This window comes from Taudactylus pleione, unplaced genomic scaffold (genome assembly GCF_031769625.1).
Source record: "Taudactylus pleione unplaced genomic scaffold, aTauple2 ptg000162l, whole genome shotgun sequence".
Lineage (NCBI taxonomy): Eukaryota > Metazoa > Chordata > Amphibia > Anura > Myobatrachidae > Taudactylus > Taudactylus pleione.
In genome coordinates, this window is record NW_028284564.1 from 1 (window position 1) to 24386 (window position 24386).

Genomic DNA, 24386 nt, shown 5'->3' on the forward strand with positions numbered 1-24386 from the left:
CCCAAGTGCCTGCCTTGACTGTTAAGCAGAATTTTCTATCCTGAGCATCTGTTTTCGCTGTCCACACTGTTCTTCAGGTTTCAAGGGACAATGAGGCTGGCCCAGTGAGATTACTCCTAATGGCTCCAGGCTATCGGCGTTATTCTTGTTACACCGTTATTCACCCTAGGGGGGTGTCTTTCACTGTATCCAGACTCGCTGCACCAAGGTTCTTTTCTACCGGGGGACTTATTTGGTTCTTTTTTCGTGCCTTAACTTCTAGGCCTCGGAGTGATGAGGCTGTAAGGTATTCTTTCTCGTGGTCCGTACTAGGCTACAAGCCCGGTCTCAGTTGCTATATCACGCTTATCTCCGAGTTTGGAAACTCTACCTCTTGAGGTGTAACAGTTACAGGTTTCGCCTCTCAGGTCTCAGGGCCTTCCTTCTGAAGAGGCTGGAGTCCGACTGCCAACTTTTGTCTCGTGACGTTACAGGTTTTTAGACCTGTTGTTTTCCTTCCAGCCGCGTTTGACCTTTCTTCCAAAGATCCAAACTGTGTTGGCAGCGTTTGTGCCATTGTTTCATCCGCGGCTGAAGCTGTGGATTCTTAATCTAGTCTCCTGGGACTCTCATACAGGCGCCAGTTGGAGTTGTTGCATTCCAGGAAATTTCAGTCCGTTCCTTTGAAGGTTTATGGCTATGGCCTCCCCTCGGCATAGTTAAGTATTTGCTCGTCTTCCAAGGGCGGTTCTGCATTCACATTTACGACTCTACCAACACTGGTTTCGGATGTTGTCCTTCCGGTGCTCCCTCCTTTGGTGAATCCTCGGGACTGGGATGATCTGGCTCTGCTTTTTGTCTGAGCTCTGCAGTGTTCCTTGGATGTGTCTTCTTTTATACGTCGCACTGTTCTCTGCGGGTTCTTATAGCGCGTTGGAACATGGTTGGCCTGCTACTCTAGTCCTTTTCGAGTTGAATTAACTAGGTAATTTTTCATCCTATTCCGGGATGGGTTGACCATCACCAGACTAGGTGTCAGCACCTTACACTAAGGCAGCACCTTACACTAAGGCAGCTGTGATCTCTTGGGCAACATGACCCGGGACTTCAGAATCACAGGTCCACTGTACGGAAATCTTTTCCAGTCAGCACGTTTGCCCATATTTACGTTTCAAGGTATATTGCCTCCGGCGGCGCCCATTTGGGTGTATAGTTCTCCGGTCAGGCAGCCTGAGCTTTCCCTCCCCTGGGCGCGGCTTTTGATCATCCCATGGTCCAGTGTCCCCAAGCCTTGATGGAAGAGAAAAATTGATTTTTTGTAAGTTACCGTTGATTCCTTTTCTCTGAAACAGACTGGGGGACACTGCGTTTCCTCCCTTACGCTCAGTCGTGCGAGGTGTTTGGTTCTTGACCGATCTTTTCCCTAATGGATTGTTTAGTTGTTCTAAACAGTTTCATAGGGTTCCTGCTCCTCCTCTCCGTGCTCTTTTAAAGACGTACTGGCATTATGGAATTGCAGGGTGGAGGCGCTAGGAGCTACAGTGTCATTAAGTGCCTGCTCCAGCCCAACCGACTATCCCATGGTCGAGTGTCCCCCAGCCTGATTCAGAGAAAAGGATTCAACGGTAAGTTACCAAAAATCCATTTATTTTAAATTACAGGTTGAGTCTGCCATATCCAAAATGTACAACATTTGTTTGATTTTACTTATTTTTCTACCTATTTATATTATTGTGGTTCAATATATTTAACCTATTGTTTATAATGTGCAAATATTTGTTATTCCTTCTAAGGGTGCATGTTACAGGAAGTTACGGAAGGCTAATTCTGCTCACACCTCTGTACACTGCGAGTAGAATCAGCTTTCCATGACGCAGTGCATGAAGCCGCCAGAAGCTTACTCAGATAATTGAATCAGGCCCTTTTATGTTCGAATGATAATTATGTGAAAAATCATGAGGACTTTAACTAAAACAAATGTCAACCCCCTCTCCACTCTGTTCCAAAAAGCAATATAGGATTAACTTCAGTAGCATAAAAGTTATCCCTGAGAAAACTGAAAAAGTGCAAAAAGCTTATAGAGCTTCATTCGCACTCCTTTATTGGCCTGGTAGTAATATTTTTTTTTTGCAAAGCTCCACAAAGCTTTAACACATCACACCAACAGGCCCAGTAAAACAAGCTTTGTATGCCTTACCTATATATCGAGTAACTCTAGTGTTTTTCACATTGCTCCCCTAATGGGCAGGTATTTCTTTTTTACTTTTGTATGAAAACAGGACACTTTGTAGCATTTACTAAAATAGTGCATATACATAATCAAAATTGAGTAGATCAATTTAAATACTAAATTAGGATTTATGGGTGGTTTTTTTCACGTTCTATAGCAGAACCTATTGATGTGCCTCTCAATAGCTTCTCAGAGTAGAATTCTAATTGGGTACAAAGCTATTCTATTCTGTATACACTTTAAAAATTGGTCTATTTAAAAACAGACAGCCTGAGCTTGCTTGAATATACAGTAATTCTGACGCTGAGTGACTGTATTTCTCCTAAACCTGTAGGGATCAGTGCTTTAATTCGCCTACTGAATACCGCTGGAGAAGAGGCCCAACCTGGGCTTACTATCTTGTTGTGTGAGATCCTTACTGCTGTGTACCTGAGCCTGTTCATCCATGGATTAGCCACTCACTCAAGCCAAGAGCTATTCTGCATCGTTGCCCATCCTTTGAGTGACAAAATGTGGTCTGCAGTCTTCGGAGGTGGAGCTCGCATTCCATGCAGAGGACAAATGCCTGTTAAACCAGTTAAAGGTTGGTTTATTTCTAAATAAGTGTGTAGACCTAAATTGTTGGTGTATCTGAAATTCTTGTGTAACATGGAATGCTGTATAAATGTTTGGAAGGTCATATCTGTTTTCTTTTTTTCTTTTGTGTTTTTTGTGATATTTATTTGTATGTTCTTGTGCCCCAGTACTGTCACATTGCAACATGGGTGCATGTTGTAAACAAATTAAATACATCACTTCTGTCCTCTTGACTGAATTGCTTTACATCACTTCTGTCCTCTTGACTAAGTGCTTTTCTTAAGAAAGTAAACATACTCTAACTAAATTTCACTATCAGTACTGCTAGGCAGAAAACTGCCTGAAGTTGTCCTTTATCCCTTTTATTGCATGTTTTGGGGTTTGATGCAACTGATCAAGGCTCTCTCTATTCCACTGACAAATTGAAACAAAAGGTTATCTTTCATTGACTAGAAAAGTGGTTAAATATTGGATTAAATAGACACTATTCAAGATGACTGGTAAACCCAGCTGTTTTGTTGTGTAAATTAAAGCCATGAGACTGGATGGCATAACTACATTCTATAAAATTTGGAAACTGGTTAAATATGAACTTATAAGATATGCTATTTCGATCTCTCCCAGCAGACTTGGTCCCCTATATATTAGTTTCTTTAAGGTGAAAGTTGTATATTTGTGTGTATGCAACCTATAAATGTGTGTGTGTGTATATGTGTATATATATATATATATATATTTTTTTTTTTTTTTTAGGTTACTGTTTCACTTCTGCATGATGACCAGCACCTATTTGTCATTGTGCCACTTGTTACATATGGCCACTTGTGTCGGTTACATTTGAGATGACTTCATTATCACTTACCAAAGCGCATTGATCTTTAAAATCTGCAGTTTATACAGATAATTATCTCCTATAACACTAACATACAATCTCATATGCTCAGGTTTTTGACTTTCATCGAAATCAACCCACCTTCCTTCCCCCAAAACAATGACTTTTGCATGTAAATACCGATATCATCCTGAATAGTTTGGGTTAAATACAAACATATTAATAAAAAAGTACTCTATAAACATTTCAAATATGTCCATAGTGCGCATACATTCAATTAGAGCTAAAACCAAATGCACTATTTTACATGAAAGAAAAGAGGCAGATGGTTTTGCTTTGTAGAGTGCTATGAGTCAGGGACGTGCAGTCAGGGCAGGCAGAGCCTCCCCTGTCATACTCCTGAGATTTAATATAAAAATTATTTGAATAATACAAAGAAGATATTTATAACTTAAATAATTCTTATAGTTCACACTCACCAGCTTTGTGGAGTTCCCTGGCACTGCAGGGAGATCATGGATGAGGCAGCAACAGCAACAGCTCATCCTCACTTCTCTATAGTCAGACAGTGCTGGGGGCATGGCCACACCATGGGCAGTTAGCTGCACATAGGGAGAGCTAATAGAGGCATGCCCCTGAGTATGGGGGGGTATGCCTTAAACACTGATGGACACCTTGGATGTGTCATGTGACCAGGAAGTGCAGTGCAGTGTTTAGAGATCGGACCTTAGTCAGCAGCAACAAGAGAAGACACTGATGCAGGTAGGAGAATCAATGGACACTGAAGTTTAGTGTAATGGGGGGAGAGTTACAGTGAGATGGGGGTGAGACAGGCTCCCAGCACTCAGACCTATCTCCATGTGTGCCTCCCCAGCCATTAGACCTCACCGCACGTCACTGCTGTGAATATACAATACTATGAAGCAGAACAAGTTTTTATTTCTGTTGACACTGTACTGTGGTACAGTAATATCACTCATGATACTAACGTTGTATTTTCTGGATAAGTTGATTCCTCGCACATCTTAACGTTGAGTTCTATGCCTGAAATCCACTAAAGTACATTTAAAAATTATATACAGTCAGGTGCATAAATATTGGGACATTGACAGAATTGTCCTATTTTGGCCTCTATTCACCACCACAATGGCTTTGAAATGAAACAAACAAGATGTGCTTTAATCTGCAGACTTTCAGATTTAATTTGAGGGTAATTGCATCCAAATCAGGTGAATGGTGTAGGAATTACAACGGTTTCTATATGTGCCTCCCACTTTTTAAGGGGCCAAAAGTAATGGGACACCTAAACAATCCTAAATCTAACTTTCACTTTTTAATACTTTGTTGCAAATCCTTTGCAGGCAATTACAGCCTGAAGTCTGGAATGAATAGACTTCACCAGACACTGGGTTTCAGCCCTGGTGATGCTCTGCCATGCCTCTACTGCAAATGTCTTCAGTTCCTGCTTGTTCTTGGGGCATTTTCCCCTCAGTTTTGTCTTAATCAAGTGAAATGCATGCTCAATTGGATTCAGGTCTGGGGATTGACTTGGCCATTGCATAACATTCCACTTTTTAGCCTTAAAAAACTCTTTGGTTGCTTTTGCAGTATGCTTCGGGTCATTGTCCATCTGCACGGTGAAGCACCGTCCAATGAGTTCTGAAGCATTTGACTGAATATGAGCATATAATATTGCCCGAAACACTTCAGAATTCATTCTGCTGCTTTTGTCAGCAGTCACATCATCAATAAATACAAGGGAACCAGTTCCATTGGCAGCCATACATGCCCACGCCATGACACTACCACCACCATGCTTCACTGATGAGGTGCTATGTTTTGGATCATGAGCAGTTCCTTCCCTTCTCCATACTCTTCTCTTCCCATCACTCTGGTACAAGTTGATCTTTGTCTCATCTGTCCATTGGATGTTGTTCCAGAACTGTAATGGCTTTTTTAGATGTTGTTTCGCAAACTCTAATCTGGTCTTCCTGTTTTTGAGGCTCACCAATGGTTTACATCTTGTTGTGAACCCTCTATATTCACTCTTGTGAAGTCTTCTCTTGATTGTTGACTTTGACACACATACACCTACCTCCTGGAGAGTGTTCTTCATTTGGCCAACTGTTGTGAAGGGGTTTTTCTTAACCAGGGAAATAATTCTTCTGTCATCCACGACAGTTGTTTTCCGTGGTCTTCCAGGTCTTTTGGTGTTGCTGAGCTCTCCGGTGCGCTCTTTCTTTTTAAGAATGTTCCAAAAAGTTGATTTGGCCACACCTAATGTTTTTGCTATCTCTCTGATGGGTTTGTTTTGATTTTTCAGCCTAATGATGGCTTGCTTCACTGATAGTGACAGCTCTTTGGATCTCATATTGAGAGTGTCGACAGCAACTGATTCCAAATGATTCCACACCTAGAATCAACTCCAGACCTTTTACCTGCTTAATTGATAATGAAATAACGAGGGAATAGCCCACACCTGTCCATGAAATAGCTTTTGAGTTGGTAGTCCCATTACTTTTGTCCCCTTAAAAAGTGGGAGGCACATATAGAAACCGTTGTAATTCCTACACCGTTCACCTGATTTGGATGTAATTACCCTCAAATTAAATCTGAAAGTCTGCAGTTAAAGCACATCTTGTTTGTTAAATTTCAAAGCCATTGTGGTGGTGAATAGAGGCCAAAATATGAAAATTCTGTCAATATCCCAATATTTATGCACCTGACTGTATATCTCCTCCACCTCCTTGTATAACAGCACTTCTCACAGTGTATGTGAGAGGAGATGCTTGATGATAATGTTTGTGTGCGTTCCATTGTCTGTGAAAAGAAGGGTTGTGGAGTATATCTTCACATAAACTGGTGCTAATTAGTGAAATATATCCTTAATTCACAGCAGCAAATGGGAAATTAAGGTGTGCAACTACTCACATTAAAGGAAAACACAAAGAACAAAATACCACTGCTATCATGCAGTATGTTATAGAAAACAAAATTAAGTGCTTAGTTTGTTTAAAATATTTAATCGAGGTAACCTGCATACTAGAGGACTGACTATCATGATCTGGAGGATATAACAACCTCCGGACCCAGCAGGTAGTTTGGGATAAAAATTTTAATTAGGACATTTTTGTATACTACTCCTATTAGACTACATTTTAATTAGGAGTGTAACTCATTTATTACACTCAGTGAAATTCCATTAGATGGACTTATTTTAATGCTGGTGATTAATAGTTTAAGATATACTATATTATCATCTGTAAATTGTGCTTCTTTTATATGTATGTTTTGATACCTATTAAGTACTTGAAACTTTATATTAGTGCATCCATTGCTTATCGACCCAAAAAGCACATCATTTTGTTTACTATAACATAATGCATGAGCACAATTGTATCTTGTTCTCTTATTGTCGACTAACATTCATTCTTCTTGATCTTTGTACATTTATGGGTCTTGGGACTACTGATCTGGCACCCCATGCTTGTTTATGCAGATATACAAATATAATATCTATAGATTTCTAGCAGTGGGGGTGTAGGTACTTAACATTATCTTGATTTCTTTACTGATCAGGGTGTGGTGTATTTTTTTTTTATTGTTTTTTTATTTTTTTTTTATATAGTAGCTGAGCATGTAATATGTGACTGTCATATACCAGGGTTTTTTTTGCAGTGTAATGGACGGGGAAAATGTAGGTGCCAAAAAAAAAAAAAAAAAGTGAATATGTGGTTGGTGCACTTGTAAAGCTGCATTGTATGTGTGTTCAGAAATGTTCAATACAACAATATAATCAGACGTTCCATGGCTTCAGTATGGAAGCACATTAATAATTTACATTTACTGCATCAGCTTGGAACTATGTCAAGGCTCATTTTTAATATGACTTATATTCTGCAGTGTTGTACTTATGCTGTTCTTATAAACATACATGTAAGTAGCATAATGTGTTAAGTTTAAAAATGTTTTTTTTAACTTGCAGGGACACGTTTATAGCAGTAAACCTACAATACTGCTTTAACTGCAAAATGTCAAGGACAGCAACGCTATCAAAATTAACTTGGTTGATTAAAATACCCACGATGTCAATAACTGCAGTTTACTCGAGTGCTTTATTAAATCGCTTTTATAGCCCCACTTGTGCACTGAATGTTTTCTCTCTTTTTGTTTTGGCAGGAAAATACTTTTCTATTCCTAGCCCTCATCAGGTAGTTGTGTTCTCCATGGAATGTGTTGGCTTTTCCAAAGCCCTTACTGCCATCAGTACTCATAGCCCTCCCAGCCCTGCAGGCAAGGACCTAGATTTTAGTTGAGGCCTACATGCTGATTTTCTGTACTAAGGAGATAGAACAGCGCTTAGACGTCTGTTGTGTGCGTGTGCGAGGCTGCATTTTTCTTTCTATGGATTTCTAACTGTGATACAGCGGTAAAGCAGAAATATATCATGTGGCGTAACAGTCTGTGTGAATGCAAACAAACAAGGGGCATTTCTCTGGTTTGTCATTGTAAAGTGTATACCTTCAGACAAGTGTATACAGTGTAAGACTACTGGTGAGAGAACACAGCGTTATTGCAGTTTCAGAATCAATTCTACTGCTATCAAATCACAGTATATTCCAACAAGCAGACAGCAGCTTTGTGGGATACTGGCACATTTTATTCTAAATGTGAGAACCATTTTCTAATGCATTCAAACTGTTAGAAATCCATATAAATTTGTTTAAAATGTTATTTATCTTCTGTATACATTCTTCCTTACTAACTGCTGTTCTACTAGTTGTGTGCTTCCTGGAATATTATGTGTGTATGATCATGCATTTTTCTTTATAGTGCAGGCTTTGTGCTGATTTATTTGGACAGGGGCTCCCCCTGCTGAAGAGTGTGAGTGGATGAGCTCTTGGTACTGAAGCAAATCAAAGTCCTGTTGTATATGCTAAGTGGTCATCCTAAATGAGTGAATGCATTGACAGAGTAAACCTTTCCCATAGTCATGTTGTCAGAAAGAACCCATGAGGGCTGCACATGGTTATCTTGTTTGACTACTCCCTCCTTTCCCTACGCCCTACTGTGGTGTCCATGAGTCAGTGCACATATTTTGTTGCAAACAAAGATTTGCCTTATAAAAAATAAGAAAATAGGTTGTGCTTGTGTGATTTTTACTTCTTTTTATTTGTGTGTTGCTGTGCCCCCCCACACTCATTTCACATTGTGCTTTTTTCTTTTTTTTTGTCTAATCAGGTTATTTATATCCTGCATTTCCAAGTGGTTTTAGGCCAAGTACAATAGTTACACTAATATGGTGACTTTCAGCCCCTCTAGGGGATCATATGCACTGACATTTATGTATTTACATGTTACTTTATGCTTGTGAACAGATCCACCACTGGCTCTACTATTGCAGGCTGCTCTCTGGCTTTATTTGACAGCATATTTCAGTATTCTACTTGTGCCATTCTTTTGTCTTTTACTGCATGTTAATGCATTGGGAAGCCTATGGGCATCTGTAAAACACATATCACGCACCTTTGCACAAGCATTAAAACATATTGGTAATCTTCCAGTGGGTGTGTGGCCTTAAGGTAGCCATACATCTGCGATGGATAGTCGCGATGCAGAAATGCGATCGGAAATTTCCGATCGCCCATCGGAAACTTCCGATCGCCCACCATCAATGTTCTGCGATCCGTCGCCGGATCGCAGACATTCGCCATGTTTAATGTCGGTGATTTGACGATCGTGATCATTTTTTGATCGCGATCGTCAAATCGACAAAATCCAACATGTTGGATTTCTGCGATGCCCGGGTTGCAGCATCGCAGGATCGCGGCAATCCATCTCAGATGGATGGGGCCCATTACATTTGATTCCCTTTACTAAAATATTTTCAGGTGCAACAGACTAAACACCTGTGAAAACCTATTATTGTGTTGTAGAGGGGTTTTTCTTATAGTCCTATTTTCTTTTATATAGCGCCAGCATATTACATTGTGCTTTACATTTTATAGTTGTAGCTGGACAGTCAGTGCTTTTGTTATTGAGACCAGCATATTCATGTCAGAACTCACCATTACACTTTAAGTTGAGCATGTGCATGCAGTTTGTGCATGTTTTTTTGGATGTTGAATTACTCCAATGCAGAATAATATTGTGTTTCAGCTTAAGTATTGACATCTTTACTTATGGTAAGTTGTTTCCTGTTTACAAGTTTGTTAAAGGGATAGTTGACTGCTTAAAGCAGTGACAAGTTTGTTTTTTGCTTTAGTATTTAATTTCATCTTAATTTCAGCAAATTACATGATTTCCTTTTTGAATATCTTCTGATTTTATAATGTTTTTGGGCAGACATCTGACTTAAGCAAACTTTGTTTTTTGATTACAAATTAATTTAGTATTTATGATAAATACGAGGCTTTGTGCTCAGGCACAATATTTTTATCATGCTGGTAGTAGACTTAAGGTGCATACACACGTAACGATTTTGTAACCAACGATTTTCTGTCAGATTTTCCTTTGAAAAAGTGTAATGAACGATTTTTTGAACGAATTATGTTCCTTCCCTTAATGAAAATCGTCATGGAATGAAAATCGTCCCTTAATGAAAAACAGTCTGAAATGGACGATGAACAATCACTACAAACGGGAGTGCGCATTTGTTATTATCGTTCATCGTTAGAACACTTAAACTGAACGATTTTTTTTTTTTTTAATGACTTACCGATAACGACGTTACGTGTGTATGCACTTTTACAACCACTCTGATGGCTGTTATTGCCCTCTTTTGTCTTGTAAATGCTTGTTTGCAAAACTGCAAAGGTAGTTATGTTTTTAAGGCCATCACAGTTTTTCATACTGACTACATTTCTCTTGCTTATCCTCCGTTACAGTTGTCCTATCTCCTCCAGTGGAAGAAAGTGAGAAGCCACCAAAACGCTTCAGAATTTCTACAAAAAATCAGCCATCAGATTCTCCATCTGGTTTTGCTTCACCTGTGTTAGACCAGGGTTCATCAATTTTCCGGGAGAAATTCATCCCTCCTGAGCTTAGCATCTGGGATTATTTCATAGCCAAGGTACTTTAATACTGATAAATATTGTAATGTTTAATTTTACATTAAATTCTAGTAGCACTAAAGTCCTTTTTTGCAAATGTTGTGTATAATTTTTAGCACTGTGCATGCTCTGCGTCCGAGCACACACATCTCCCCTTGTTACTGAATGGGTGTAACAGGTTCACATGTAACTAAATTTAGTGAGGACGCATTGAGAGCATGTAATCAGAATTACAGGCCGTGTTGATTTGTGCGGATCTCTTGCACTAGGTATAAGACTAGTGCAAATGCATGCTGATAATGACATCCGCTATGTTAACAAGCAGATGGATAGGGGCGTGCACAATGTCATATGGGTGAATATCCGAAGTAAACTCTGAATCGACCCCAAACTGTACATAAACCGTCAAAGTGGATGGAGTGTCAGGGACCATACACTTACTTTTACTGGCCCAGCATGGTACACTATGGCTGTCAATAAAATATATTGCTGCTTATGTGACCAATAAGCCACCATAGTGTCTGATGACCTCAAACTCTTTCAGATTATTCATATGTTAAGAACGTTGTCAAATGGAATCAGAGGCTACAGCTACTGGTCTATGTGTGACTTTATTATCTGGATTAATAGGCCAGAGTATAGCTGGATCTTGTACAAACAGTCTGCCTGTGTGTGGCAAACAGCAACGGCAACATTAGACCATGTAGGCTAGTACAGTGGTGTAGCCAACATATACATATGCATCTGTAAATGGGAGACCATGAGCAGGAGGCAAAGTAAACACAAAATAAAAGTAAATGGTTTTAAATAGATTTTGGTAAACATGACAAAAAAGTATATTAAGTTTTAGTTCTTTTCTATCTAACCAATAAAATCACTGTACAACATAGATTTCACATGTTGTTTTTGTTTTATTTTTGTCCTGTTTTTGGCATTCTTTTTTAAATGGTTCCTTATCTTTGAGTCGCCATAAATGAGGAACAGATGTGTGTCCCAAAATATATATATGAATGTGCATGCAATAGGTGGCCAGGCCATATGCTGCTGATATATATTTCTCTTTGCAACAGTCTCGTTAAAAATCCCTCCTTGGCGCGCCAGCTCCCATGAGACTCTGTTAGTGCCAGGCGTCTTTTTTGCAAAAAATGTGTCTAAGTTGCGATGCGATGTGACTAGGACGCACCAGCAGACTGTGCTGCTTGATTTGATATGCGACACTGTATAGCTACAGTTAACATGGTGTTTAAATGAGGTTCTTAGTGCATATTTGGCCAACCATGTGAGCCCATCCACCACATTAAGATGAACCCCATCAGTAGGGTCCCTAGTATTGCGAATACTGACACCTATCAATATATCATAGTGCCCCATAATTTGCAAACAGAAAGCAGGACCTAAGGACAGATAGGAGGGGTGTTAGTACCAAGCAGAAAGAGACTCAACCTTCAATTGTGCTTTATATACACAAAAACAGAGGAAGAGGGGGTGGTGAGTTTGGACTGCACTGCACACCTTCATTTTTAAAGAGCTGCTCTCATGTTGAAATGTGTAGTTGCATACAGGAAAAATTTATATGTGAGCCATCACGGGCAGTAGTAAGTCATACGCAGCTCTGTTGCATTGCTACTGAATGGGTGTTTGCACATAGGCTGAGTGTTCTGAAAGTGTGTCATAAATGTGTAGGCAGCATTGCTATGCTGAGTTGCGCATCCTCAGAGATGTCCTTTTTTGCGTGGAATCTTGCAGCAAGTATAAAGCTGGTGCAAATGCACGCCGATAGTGATAATAATGGCTACTTCGACGATCCTATGGATAAGGTGCAATGTGGTCCATGTAAACTATGAGCAATTATTTTCATGCACGCTTTGCGGGAGCAGTTATGTACAACTTGCTTGCAATTCTGCATCAGCCCCAGAAACTTTAGTCTACTTAAATAGCTAATTCAAATAATGCTGAAGGTATTTAGGACACTGAGGTGATTAAAGGAACATGTTTAATGCTTAGTTTGTCAAAAAATGGCTGTTCTATTAATTACATTGCAATTGTGCTTTTAGTTGGCCTGTAGTATTGATGTTGAAGGACATGTACGCTTTAAAGGGGATGTAGTCGGCATCCTGGTGCTGGATTCCCAGCTCCAGAATACCGACCGCAAACATCCCGACAATAAATATTTAGGTTAAGGTTAGGCACTAGAGGGAGGGTAAGGCTGCGGATGGGGAAGGTTAGAGTACTTGCCTGCAGGTGTCGGGATTCTGTTGAATGCTGTGTTGGTGTTCTGACCGCAGGGATCCCGTACTCCGCCCTTTATAACAGGTCAAAATTACACTCTGTCACTTTAAAGTGCTAGTAGAACTTCATCTTGAACATGCTGTACAGTGTTTTGCCAGCTGCGTGATATTTGCAGATTGATGGAAAGCTGTCTTCTTGGAGAACATGAGTTTAATTGCCTCTTTTTTTTTTTTTTTCCCTTTCTTTCCAGCCTTTACTTCCCCTTTCACAAAACAGACTAGAATATGATTCAGATGACAGTCAAGGAAGTGATGATGATGACTACCAGGAAGAAGATGTCTCATTGTCTGATGTACAGATTCAAGAGCACTCAAATCCTAATTCATACAGGTATGCCATTACAGAACCTACAGTATGGTAGAGATACAACTGTTGCCCTGTTAAGTATCTTCTGCTGCATTCATGTTGCCAAGACAGTAGATTACATGCTTAGCAGCCAGAGGAACCCATACCACACACACACACCAAGCCGGTTTAAATAGCACAACCAATAATCATGTACACTCTTCCCACCGTCAAAATAGGACATTGACATGGGCCAAACCGTAAGTATCGGGAAACGCTAATAACTGTGTTCTAGTGTCAGGTACACAGGATATATGCAGGCAAACTAATAGGGCTAATAAGCGCCAACTCACCCACAAAAGGGATAGCCCCTGGAACAAGGTCAAAACAGCAAGTGCCTCCGTCAACCGGAAGTGCCGTGCGTTCCACCCGATGGCCGGATGAGCTATGCGGTCCACCAGGTGGAATGCACTACACTCGGAAGTCACATTGCAACAAACGTGGTAGGAGAGACATGAAAGTTGCTAAGCAACCACCCCAACGTACACAAAAAACACTGTAGGACCATAGATGAGGGCCACTGACATACCATTAAATCGGCTCGTGTGCTGTGTTCAAATAACAAAGGACAAATAGGAAAAGTAATGAAAACATCAAAATACAAAACTCAAAAAGGAAATGTGAAATGACACTAGACAAACCGTAAGACCAATAATCAAAACTGATGAAAGAAGCAGTAGAAGACTCCTCCCTATATATAATAGAGAGAGACTCTTACTATTATAACCAATGCCAACACTGCCACCATTACCGGAGAAAAATATTATATGGGTGATACTCATTGAAGCCCCTCAGGGCTACAGTGCCCAAAATGTAAATCCACTTTGCTTCACGTTTTTTTAAGTAATAATTCCCTGTCTCCTTCACGTGGTGGTTTTGGAACATGGTCAATAAGCATGCATTTTAGGGATGCTGCAGAGTGACCGCATGTTAAGAAATGCTTAGCCACCGGTTTGTCTTGAGATTTGGGTCTGTAACGCTGTGCGGATAGACGAACGGTGATTGGCCATGCGTTCCCTGAATGGTCAGGTGGTCATGCCAAGGTAATAAAGACCACATGGGCATGTAAGAAAATAAATCACATAATCCAAAGTACAATACAATTTCTGACTGATTTCTATTTTCTTGCCCCCTCCTATGACTCACTCCCTCCTGTTGCTGTGGACCAATAGAGGGAGTTAACACTTGGACCTATTGACAAGGGTATTGCATCTGCAACACACAGCAGCTGCTCTCCCATTGGTTATAACGCAGGTTAAAGATCACCTGTGTATCACAGTCCACATGCATCTGACTGAGGAAGTGACATTTTCTTTATTCTAATCACTTTATACACACTTATTTATATCTACTATTTATATATCTGTATGTTTGGTATTAGCATTTTTGCATAACTATTTTTGCTGCAAGACAGACACTTCAGCTACTAGTCAGGTTTTCCACCTTAGCCTGTTAGCCTGATCGTTATGAGCTTCATCTAACCCAAACACTCCCCCCTCCTATGACTCACTCCCTCCTGTTGCTGTGGACCAATAGAGGGAGTTAACACTTGGACCTATTGACAAGGGTATTGCATCTGCAACACACAGCAGCTGCTCTCCCATTGATCATAACGCAGGTTAAAGATCACCTGTGTATCACAGTCCACATGCATCTGACTGAGGAAGTGACAGTGAAACGCGCGTCTCAGACCCGCGAATCCGGCTGTGTACAGCCGGGATTCGTCATGGCAGCATACTGACAGGCTCTTCTAGTGGCAGATTTTCTATACTACACACCGGCTCCCTGGAGGTGAGCGCTCAGGTACTTTTCATACTACACTTTCTTTAGCGCACTGAGTGGCTTTATTTAACAGAGACAAGTTTGTGACCCTGCAATACCTTTAGGGCAACAGAGCTCCACTTGTCCTGTACTAGCCATAGTGCAGCTACACTCATACTCTTTCTTCCTATCACTGCATATGCGATCTGGGTTTCCCACCACTCACCACTACCTTTGGTATATGATTGGCAGCAGCACAGATCGCAAACCTATGCTGTGTTATTTCATTACGATAACTATTGTCTCTATGAGTACTCTCATTGGGGTGCACCTATTAGAGGTTCCTGCAATGTTTACACCAGGACCTTCTTTTTAACGCAGTCCAACAGCAGATACTCATTGTACTTATTCCCTACCCTGGGAGTACCTTTATAGTACGCTCACATGCCATTCAATGGCTATACAATGGCATGCAGCAGCTGCTATTTTGTAAACTCCACATAAAGGAGTAGCTTTACTTTTTCCTATAACCTTACTGTCTACAAGTACCTGGGTGGCATCACAGGCGACCTACGTGTGATCTGCCTCTCATTACAACCTGTGATTTACTTATATTCATTTTGATATTTGCAGGGTCAGCTATTATTTCATCTGACCCCCTTATCATTGTATTTCTTTGATTACTGTTCAGTGTTATTGTGCTGTGATATCTCACGTAACCTATATTGAATATTGTATGGTTATTATCACATTCTTTTCTAGAAGATTTCCTTGTATGCTTCTGCCGTAATTCTGATTAGCCATTGTGCTATGACGACATTATGAGGTCATTGAACTAGTATATGTTTTATATAGGTCTCAATATTGTATGAGACAGAGAATTATAGACCTATTTGTAATATTTCACTTAGCTTCACATAATTGTGATAAGTATTGTATTATATGTTGTCTTATGTTCTATGTATGTTCGTGTTCTGCTTGTGATAATTTATAGCTGTTATTCCAACAGTAATGCCAATAAGTAACAGGCTCAGACTTGTTTTTGGTATTTTAAAATATATCTAATAAAAGTTATTTTTTATATATTATTCTTATTATAACCTTTACATTCGAGTGCCCCCAACAAGAGAGTTTTCTTCTTCTCCCCCATACTACACTATGTGGGTGGGCAAAGCTGGTTTCCGGTCATCATCGAACGACATGTAATACAGTCCGCACATCTCATACAACCACGTTTGCGTCCTGAGAGCCAATGTGCAGGCTGTTTAACCGGTTGCATGGTGGGGCGCATCCATAATTGGCACAGATTACGGCCTCTCTGGTATGCCATCATAGGTGGTTGCATGCTTATGGCTTGAAATGCAGGGTCAGAAGTTATCACTGGCTAATGCTTCTTGACCGCCTTACTCGTGCTGTGAGCTGCCAAGTCGTAAGTAGATGTATAGATCATCCTGGCATAACCTTCTTAGTAGTTGCCAATGTTTGCCGTTGTCTTACCTTATAGAGGCATCTATCTGCAGTTCTATGTGAGTGACCCCTGTCCAGGAATCGATCCCGCATCTCCAAAAGTTGTTTATCAGTCTGATCTTTTGACATATTGTTCCGTAAAACTCGAATGAATTGAGATATGGACAAACTCTCTTTAAGGCTGGTCGGGTGGTGGCTTGATGAGTGCCGTAGTGTATTTTGGTTGGTTTTCTTACGATATAGGGTTGAACAGAGTCCATCATTATCACGTGAAAGTGTCACATCAAGGAAATTGAGATTGTTTTTCAATATTTGCTGTAAAACGTATAGGACTTTCTAGAGTATTAAGGACTCCTACCGTCTCAAAAAATTCGACATCGGTACCTCTCCATATCAAGAAGAGGTCATCGATGTACCTTTGGTAGAAAACTTTATTGGTCTGTTTGATTATTTGTGTGTGTGTTTGCATTCGGACACCCCTGCACCAATTGGGATGAAACCAACGCGAGGTGGTCCATTTGGATCATTGCCAGGTTTTAGGGGGGGTAGGGTCCCGGTCGGACGTCCTATTGGTGTGTGCTGGGCAGAAGTTTGACCCGGGGAGCCTGTTCTGAGCCTTCCACTGGATGGGGCAATTGGTCTGGAATGCCTCATGGAGTGGTTGGGGTCCCGGTCAGACCTCACGACTGAGTGGGCCTGGCAGAACTTTGATCCAAGGAGCCTGTTCTGGGCCTTCTGGATGGATTTGGATGACATCACATAATAAAACTTAATAACTTGAAAATTTAAACGGAATTGGTTTTTCTCTCTTTAGCAGTGGAATCCTTTTTGATGTTCTCCTGTGAATGTTACGTTGAACAATGCCTGTGCCTTGATTTTATCACTTGGCATTGATGGCTTAAGTTAAACCTAATTAGCTTATTACATAAGTAGATTATTGGCCTTTTTGACTGTACATAATTCAGTTTTATTAGAAGCCATTTGCTCAAATTGATTCATTTCTTTTAAATTTTATAAAGTGAGATTGTGAAGTCTTTCACCACGTTCCTGGACACATAGCCAATTTATCTGTACTATATAAATGTTGCAAATACTTTGTCCTGAAACCTTTTTGAATTGCATATAATAACGACAGAAACAATCTGATCGTACCTGAACTACCCGTTTAAACCTTCAAACAATCGATGTTCATCGATGGTTTGACAGACAAAAAGAAAATAAACCAAGTCAGACTTCTTTAATTTGTTGGAATGGTCAAAGAAATGTAATCTTATCACCGTTTATATGCACTCCTGTATGCCGGATGTGCTATTACCCCAAATTCAGCCTGCCTGCTGTGATAACACTCTGGGGCATCTCCCTTTGTAATCTTCTCTCCAAAGAGTGATACAAAGAGATCCTGGGGATGTGTGTTGCTGAAGTTCCAATGTAGTGTTTGTTGTAAAATATCTGGTTCTGGATCTGTTGGGTCTCACTTTCCATCCGATGCCACCTCATATCCGTGATGTGTTTAATTTTACAGTTGGGCTCTAATGCGTCTTGCGATGGTGCAGTATGTGCTTCAGAATCTGAAGAGCTTCTATCCCTTAGCTGGACATGAACTTTCAGGTAAAGCTTGGATTGATACATCATTTAATGTTAAAATGGAACAGTCTACTTAAACAGATTTAGATTCCAAAAATCCTTATGTCCTCACATGTGCAAATGTAGCTGTAATGCGTTTTGTTTTTTTATGGAAGTGTTTTTTTGTCTTCAATTTTTAGTTGTCCTGTAACAAAGTAACCTACAATAGGAGCTGTAAATAAACAATAATATTAGTTTGTGCTTTTACATGTTTGTCTGGAAAGAGTTTACAATATAATTAAATATTTTCGATGTGCAAATTTAATACTGAAATGTCCATAAAAACCTCTCCTAAAGCCAGCTCTTCGCCGTTTACTGTCATTAAATTATATTTCAAACTCTAAAATCTGTTTTTTGTTTTCATTAGTGTTTTTTCTTTCCTTTTGCTTGCTGTAGAACTTCCGGTATCTTCTCCACTCTGCCATGCAACACTAAAGACATTTCAGCGTTGGGAACAGGTGCTGTTACGGAGGCTTGAAATATATGGTGGTCCACCCCAAGACTTCATTACTATACCGACCTCAGAGGAAGCTTTGTCTGCTGGTCCTGCCATCCTCAGGCATAAAGCATTGCTGGAACCAACAAATACACCATTCAAGTTAGTATGTCCTGTGATGAAATTTTGAATTCTTCAGTCTTGTCTTTGCTTCTTTCCTACTAAATACAGCTTTGTAACATCACTGTAGTGTTTGACTGATCTTTTTACAGATTTGTGTATCTTGCTATTTAGATCCAAGCATTTGAGCACCTTACCTATAAAGAGGCTTTGGCAATATCTGGTAAAACAGGAGGAAATCCAGGAAACATTTATAAGAAACATTTTTGCTAAAAAAAGATTGCTGAATGAGGTATGAGTTTGTTTTTATACTTTGCTAATGGAGTAATTCCAAAATTATTGTGGTGGGTTTGTTTTTCTAATTAACTGATTTAATTTTTATACATTTTCTATCTGCTTTGTCCAAGCGACTACCTAAGGGCCCTATTCAGGTCTGTGGTTTCATAAAACATTCACAACTGATTATTCTTAAATTTCTTATGTGCAGTTGACTTGACAGATAAGCAGGATTGGTTGAAGAAAGGAGTAGAAAAATGGAAACAAACGTTAACGAAATTATATTTTAATTGTATGATTGTTTACAGTATCAGTTTTTTTTTCTTTGGGGGTTATGAACAAATGCACATGTTTAACATTCTGCATTTAAATGACAATGTCATCTTACTCTGTATGTGCACATACAGTGCATCCGGAAAGTATTCGCAGCGCTTCACTTTTTTTCACATTTTGTTATGTTACAGCCTTATTCCAAAATGGAATAAATTCATTTTTGGCCTCAAAATTTTAGTTTTTTTGAGATTTTTGCAAATTTAATAAAATAAAAAACACTAAGAAATCACATGTGCATAAGTATTCACGGCCTTTGCCATGAAACTCAAAATTGAGCTCAGGTGCATCCTGTTTCCACTGATCATCCTTGAGATGTGCCTACAGCTTAATTGGAGTCCACCTGTGGTAAATTCAGTTGATTGGACATGATTTTGAAAGGCATACACATGTCTACACAATGCATGTCAGAGTAGAAACCTAGCATGAAGTCCAAGGAATTGTCTGAAGACCTCCGAGACAGGATTGTCTCGAGGCACAAATCTGGGGAAGGGTACAGAAAAATATCTGCTGCTTTGAAGGTCTCAATGAGCACAGTTGCCTCCATCATCCCTAAATGGAAGAAGTTCGGAACCACTAGGACTCTTCCTAGAGTTGGCTGGCCGTCTAATCTGAGCGATCGTGGAAGAAGGGCCCTAGTCGGGTAGGTGGCCAAGAACCCGATGGTCACTCTGTCAGAGCTACAGCATTCCTCTGTGGAGAGAGGAGAACCTTCCAGAAGGACAACCATCTCTGCAGCAATCCACAAATCAGGCCTGTATGGTAGAGTGGCCAGACGAAAACCACTCCTTTAGTAAAAAGCACATGGCAGCCCACCTGGAGTTTGCCAAAATGCACCTGAAGGACTCTCAGACAATGAGGGACAAAGATTGGCGTGAATGCCAGGCGTTATGTTTGGAGGAAACCAGGCACCGCTAATCACCAGGCCAATACCATCCCTACAGTGAAGCATGGTGGTGGCAGCATCATGCTGTGGGGATGTTTTTCAGCGGCAGGAACTGGGAGACTAGTCAGTATAGAGGGAAAGATGAATGCAGCAATGTACAGAGACATCCTGGATGAAAACCTGCTCCAGAGCGCTCTTGACTTCAGACTGGGGCGACAGTTCATCTTTCAGCAGGACAACGACCCTAAGCACAAAGCCAAGATATCAAAGGAGCGGCTTCAGGACAACTCTGTGAATGTCCTTGAGTGGCCCAGCCAGAGCCCAGTCTTGAATCCGATTGAACATCTCTGGAGAGATCTGAAAATGGCTGTGCACAAGGGAAGCAGTCGGGAAGCCGGCGGTCACAATGCCGACCGCAGGCTACCGGACTGCTTAATCCCGGCAAGGTACAAATTACAGGTGTCGAGATATCGACGCCTGTCATTAGACCTATGCTGGGATCCCGACACCCGGCTTACCGATTGAAGGTAAGCTGGGCGCGGACAGCCGCTGGGTGGGGAGAGTTGGGTTAGGCACCCCCCCGGGGGGTTAGGCTAGTCACCCTCTGGGGGAGGTTAGGGTTAGGCACCCCCTCAGGAGACTTAGAGTTAGGCTGCATGGAAGGGGGGGTTAGGTTTAGGCACTTATAGGGGGGTTAGGGTTAGGCACTTGGGGGGAGGTTAGGGTTAGGATCCCTAAAGGAGGGTTAGGGGGTAGAATTAGGTTAGTTATACTTACCTTAAGGACGATCGGGATTTCCTCCTCTGGTATCAGATAACTGCCTGGGTTCGAGAGCTGGTTTCTCAGGGTTATGCCATCAAGTTCCTGAGGCATCCCCCTCAGAGGTTTGTGGATACAAACCTTCCTTTAGACCCGGTCAGGGCTTCGGCCTACCGGGAGTTTATCGGGGCCTTCCTGAAGTCAGGAGTCATATCCCATCCCTGTGACGCAACAGGGAAAGGGTTATTTATTCAATTTTATTTTTGATGCAAAAACCAAATGGGTCACATCGCAATATCCTGAATCTGAAGTCTCTCAACAGATTCATCCATGTGCCAAAATCCCGTATGGAACCTTACAGTCAATTATGTTGGCGATGGAGTCTGGGGATTTTACTGGACATCCAGGATGCATATCTGAGTGTCCCGATTGCACGATCCCACCAAAGATTTTTGAGATTGGTGGTAGATCAGCAACATTACCAATTTCAGGCTCTACCCTTCGGGCTGGCCACAGCTCCTTTGGGGTATACCAAGATAATAACAGTCATGACGGCTCATCTCAGACGACAAGGAGTCAGGATACTGCCATATTTGGATGACCTCCTAATATTAGTACAATCTCAGAAGATGTTACAATGTCATCTCCAGATGACCATTGTCTGCCTACAAGAGCACGGCTGGATAATAAATTGGAAGAAGTCCTCTCTCCAACTCAGCAGCTGGTGCACTTGGGGGCGATGCTGGATTCTCTGGGACAGAGAATTCTGCTACCAGAAGACAAGATTGTGGCACTACAGTCTAGTGTGCACAGTCTTCTCTGCAAGCAAAGAGTGTCAGTACACTTGGCGATGCAGGAACTGGGCTCCATGGTATCGACATTCGACATGTTGGCTTCTGTCCAGGTCCCTACAGAATTGGATTCTGGCTCGTTGGGATGGTTAGTATCATCGGATCAAGTCTCAGATGATCCGCATCTCGCCAGAGGTTCGGCTCTCCCTCGCTTGGTGGCTGGAGACAACTCATTTAAATATGGGTCGTCCGTTATGGGTCCCAGATTGGGTTCTCCTCACTACAGATACAAGCATGTGAGGTTGGAGAGCAGTGACAGGCCATCACACCTTTCAGGGAAGATGGACGGTTCAGGAAAATCCCTTACCTCTAAATATCTTGGAGCTTCTTGCAGTGCTCATACTGGCGCAGAACCTCCTACAGGGCAGGCCTGTCAAGGTTCAGTCCGACTACGCGACAGCAGTGGCCTCTCTCAACCGTCAGGGAGACACACAGTCTGGCAGCCATGAAGAAAGTGGTGGAAATTCTGCTGTGGGTAGAATGCAATCTCGGCAATATTCATCCCAGGTGTTCTCAACTGGGAAGCGGACTTCCTAAGTCACCAGGACATACACGCCAGAGAATTGGCTCTTCATCCGCATGTCTTTCAACTCCTAGTGGACAAGTGGGGAGTGCCGAACGTAGATCTCATAGCGTCACAATCACAAAATCCCCAGGTACGGGTCCAGAACAAGGGACCGCCAGGGCATCCACGAAGTATGCTCTGGCGGTGAAATGGGATTTCAGCTTATCATACCTGTTTCTTCCCAATGGTCATCAGAAAGTTCAAGCAGGAAGGCGGCAGGATAATACTAATAGCCCCTGCCTGGCCCAGGAGGCATTGGTACTCCGACCTGGCATGTCTATCCATAGACAGTCCACTGCCTCTACGGCCGGATCTGCTAGTGCAGGGTCCCTGCCTATTTCCGGATTTACCTCTGCTGGCTTTGACGGCATGGCTGTTGAGTCTGCCGTCCTCAAGGCCAAGGGTTTCTCGGCCTCTGTGATTCAGACGATGCTGAGGGCAAGGAAGCTTGCTTCCACCCGCATCTATCGCCGAATTTGGCATACATTTTTTTCTAGTGTTCTAAAGACCCTAAGATTTTCAAGGCTGCAAGAATACTTGCTTTTCTTCAGGCAGGATTAGACTAATGGCCTGTACACACTGTTATATAAGACAATGATCAGATATTGTTGTCTGATTGTCCTGCATGTGCTGGATGATCATTATCGAACATCCAGCACATGCACCCCAAACTACTATAACGACCCACGATCAACCAGGTTGGCCTGCATGCATGGGCGATGGTCGATAGCAGTATCGACCATCCGTGCCCACACATCGACCATTGTTTGGTCGTTGAGGCTAAAAAATGGACGATATAAATCGAATGATATCATTATCGTTTATATCGTCCTGATTATCTGACCGTGTGTATGCACCATTAGGTCTTCGCCTGGCTACCTTGAGAGTTCAGGTTTCTGCACTGTCAGTTTTGTTCCAATACAGAATTGTCCCTCTGCCGGATGTTAGAACATTCTTGCAGGGGGTTTCCGGCTGCAACCTCCATTTGTCCCTCCAGTGGCACCGTGGGATTTGAGTTTGGTTCTCAGTTTATTGCAGACGGCTCCCTTTGAACCTTTGTATACGGTGGACGTAAGATGATTGACAGCGAAGACACTTTTTCTCCTCGCTATCGCCTCTGCTCGTAGAGTTTCTGACTTGGCAGCCCTGTCATGTTGCTCTCTATATTTGATTTCTACTTCAGGGTTATAGCTGGAACAGGATCCATGGGCACCACACAGTTAAGCTTTTAGCTCCCAGGATGCACTTGGGTCCTCCTCTATACCCCGCCCCCGAGCCACAGGCACCTCAGTGTAAGCTGGTGCCCGGCCGGAGTCGGTCACCGCGCATGGGGGCTGCAGGAGCAGCCCCCAGAAGCTTTTTATTTTAAGTTAGATTTTATTTATTTTAATCTCTTTTTACTACAGATGGCAGCGAAGGGCTGTCTGTACAGACGCCCACGCTGCCACTCTGATCCCCGACTGGCGCCGCAACGCCAGTACTGATCTGGGGATCGCGGTGGGAGGGCAGAGTCCGTACTAGCCGGACTCTGTCTACCTCCCAGGACTGCTGCCGGAGTCGCCGGGGATTCAGGTAAGCCGCGCGACGCTGGCTAGCGGCGGCACGCGGTATGCCTTAAATGCAGTCCTTTAGCCTCCGGTCCTGGGGACAGACCGGAGGCTGCTGGCAGTGGCGGCGGGCCCCCCCCATAACCCGTGGGACCACTAGACCACCAGGGATAAAGGGGCAAGCGGGAAGCCAGCATCCCTGGGGTTATGGCCAGCCAGGGGAGGAAGCCTTCCCTGTCAGCGGCTCCTCCCCTCAGCTCAGCGCGCCTTTCAGCACGCAGTCTGTCGTCGCTGAGCTGCAGTTACACGGCCACTCCTCCTCTGAGGTCTCCAGCGGCCATTTCCCCAGTGGCAGCGCAGATCTCAGGGAGCACGCGGACCGGTCCCCCTGTGTACCTCTCCCCTGATTAAGGACAGCGTACACAGCACTATAGCCCTCCCAGACACTGAATCTGGGCAGGT

The 24386-nt window shown here is 42.1% G+C and overlaps 1 protein-coding gene across 1 annotated transcript in view; it reads left to right on the forward strand.

The window, feature by feature from the left end:
- Positions 1 to 1073: 1073 nt before the first annotated feature.
- LOC148521421 (dmX-like protein 1) overlaps positions 1074 to 24386 on the forward strand; it is a 69873-nt gene continuing 46560 nt past the window's right edge. Inside the window, exons 1-8 of the mRNA XM_088475142.1 lie at positions 1074 to 1155; positions 2544 to 2792; positions 7797 to 7910; positions 10505 to 10689; positions 13149 to 13288; positions 18054 to 18139; positions 18551 to 18752; positions 18885 to 19002. Coding sequence (XP_088331268.1) covers positions 1074 to 1155; positions 2544 to 2792; positions 7797 to 7910; positions 10505 to 10689; positions 13149 to 13288; positions 18054 to 18139; positions 18551 to 18752; positions 18885 to 19002 — 1176 coding nt within the window. The remainder of the gene's footprint in view (positions 1156 to 2543; positions 2793 to 7796; positions 7911 to 10504; positions 10690 to 13148; positions 13289 to 18053; positions 18140 to 18550; positions 18753 to 18884; positions 19003 to 24386) is intronic.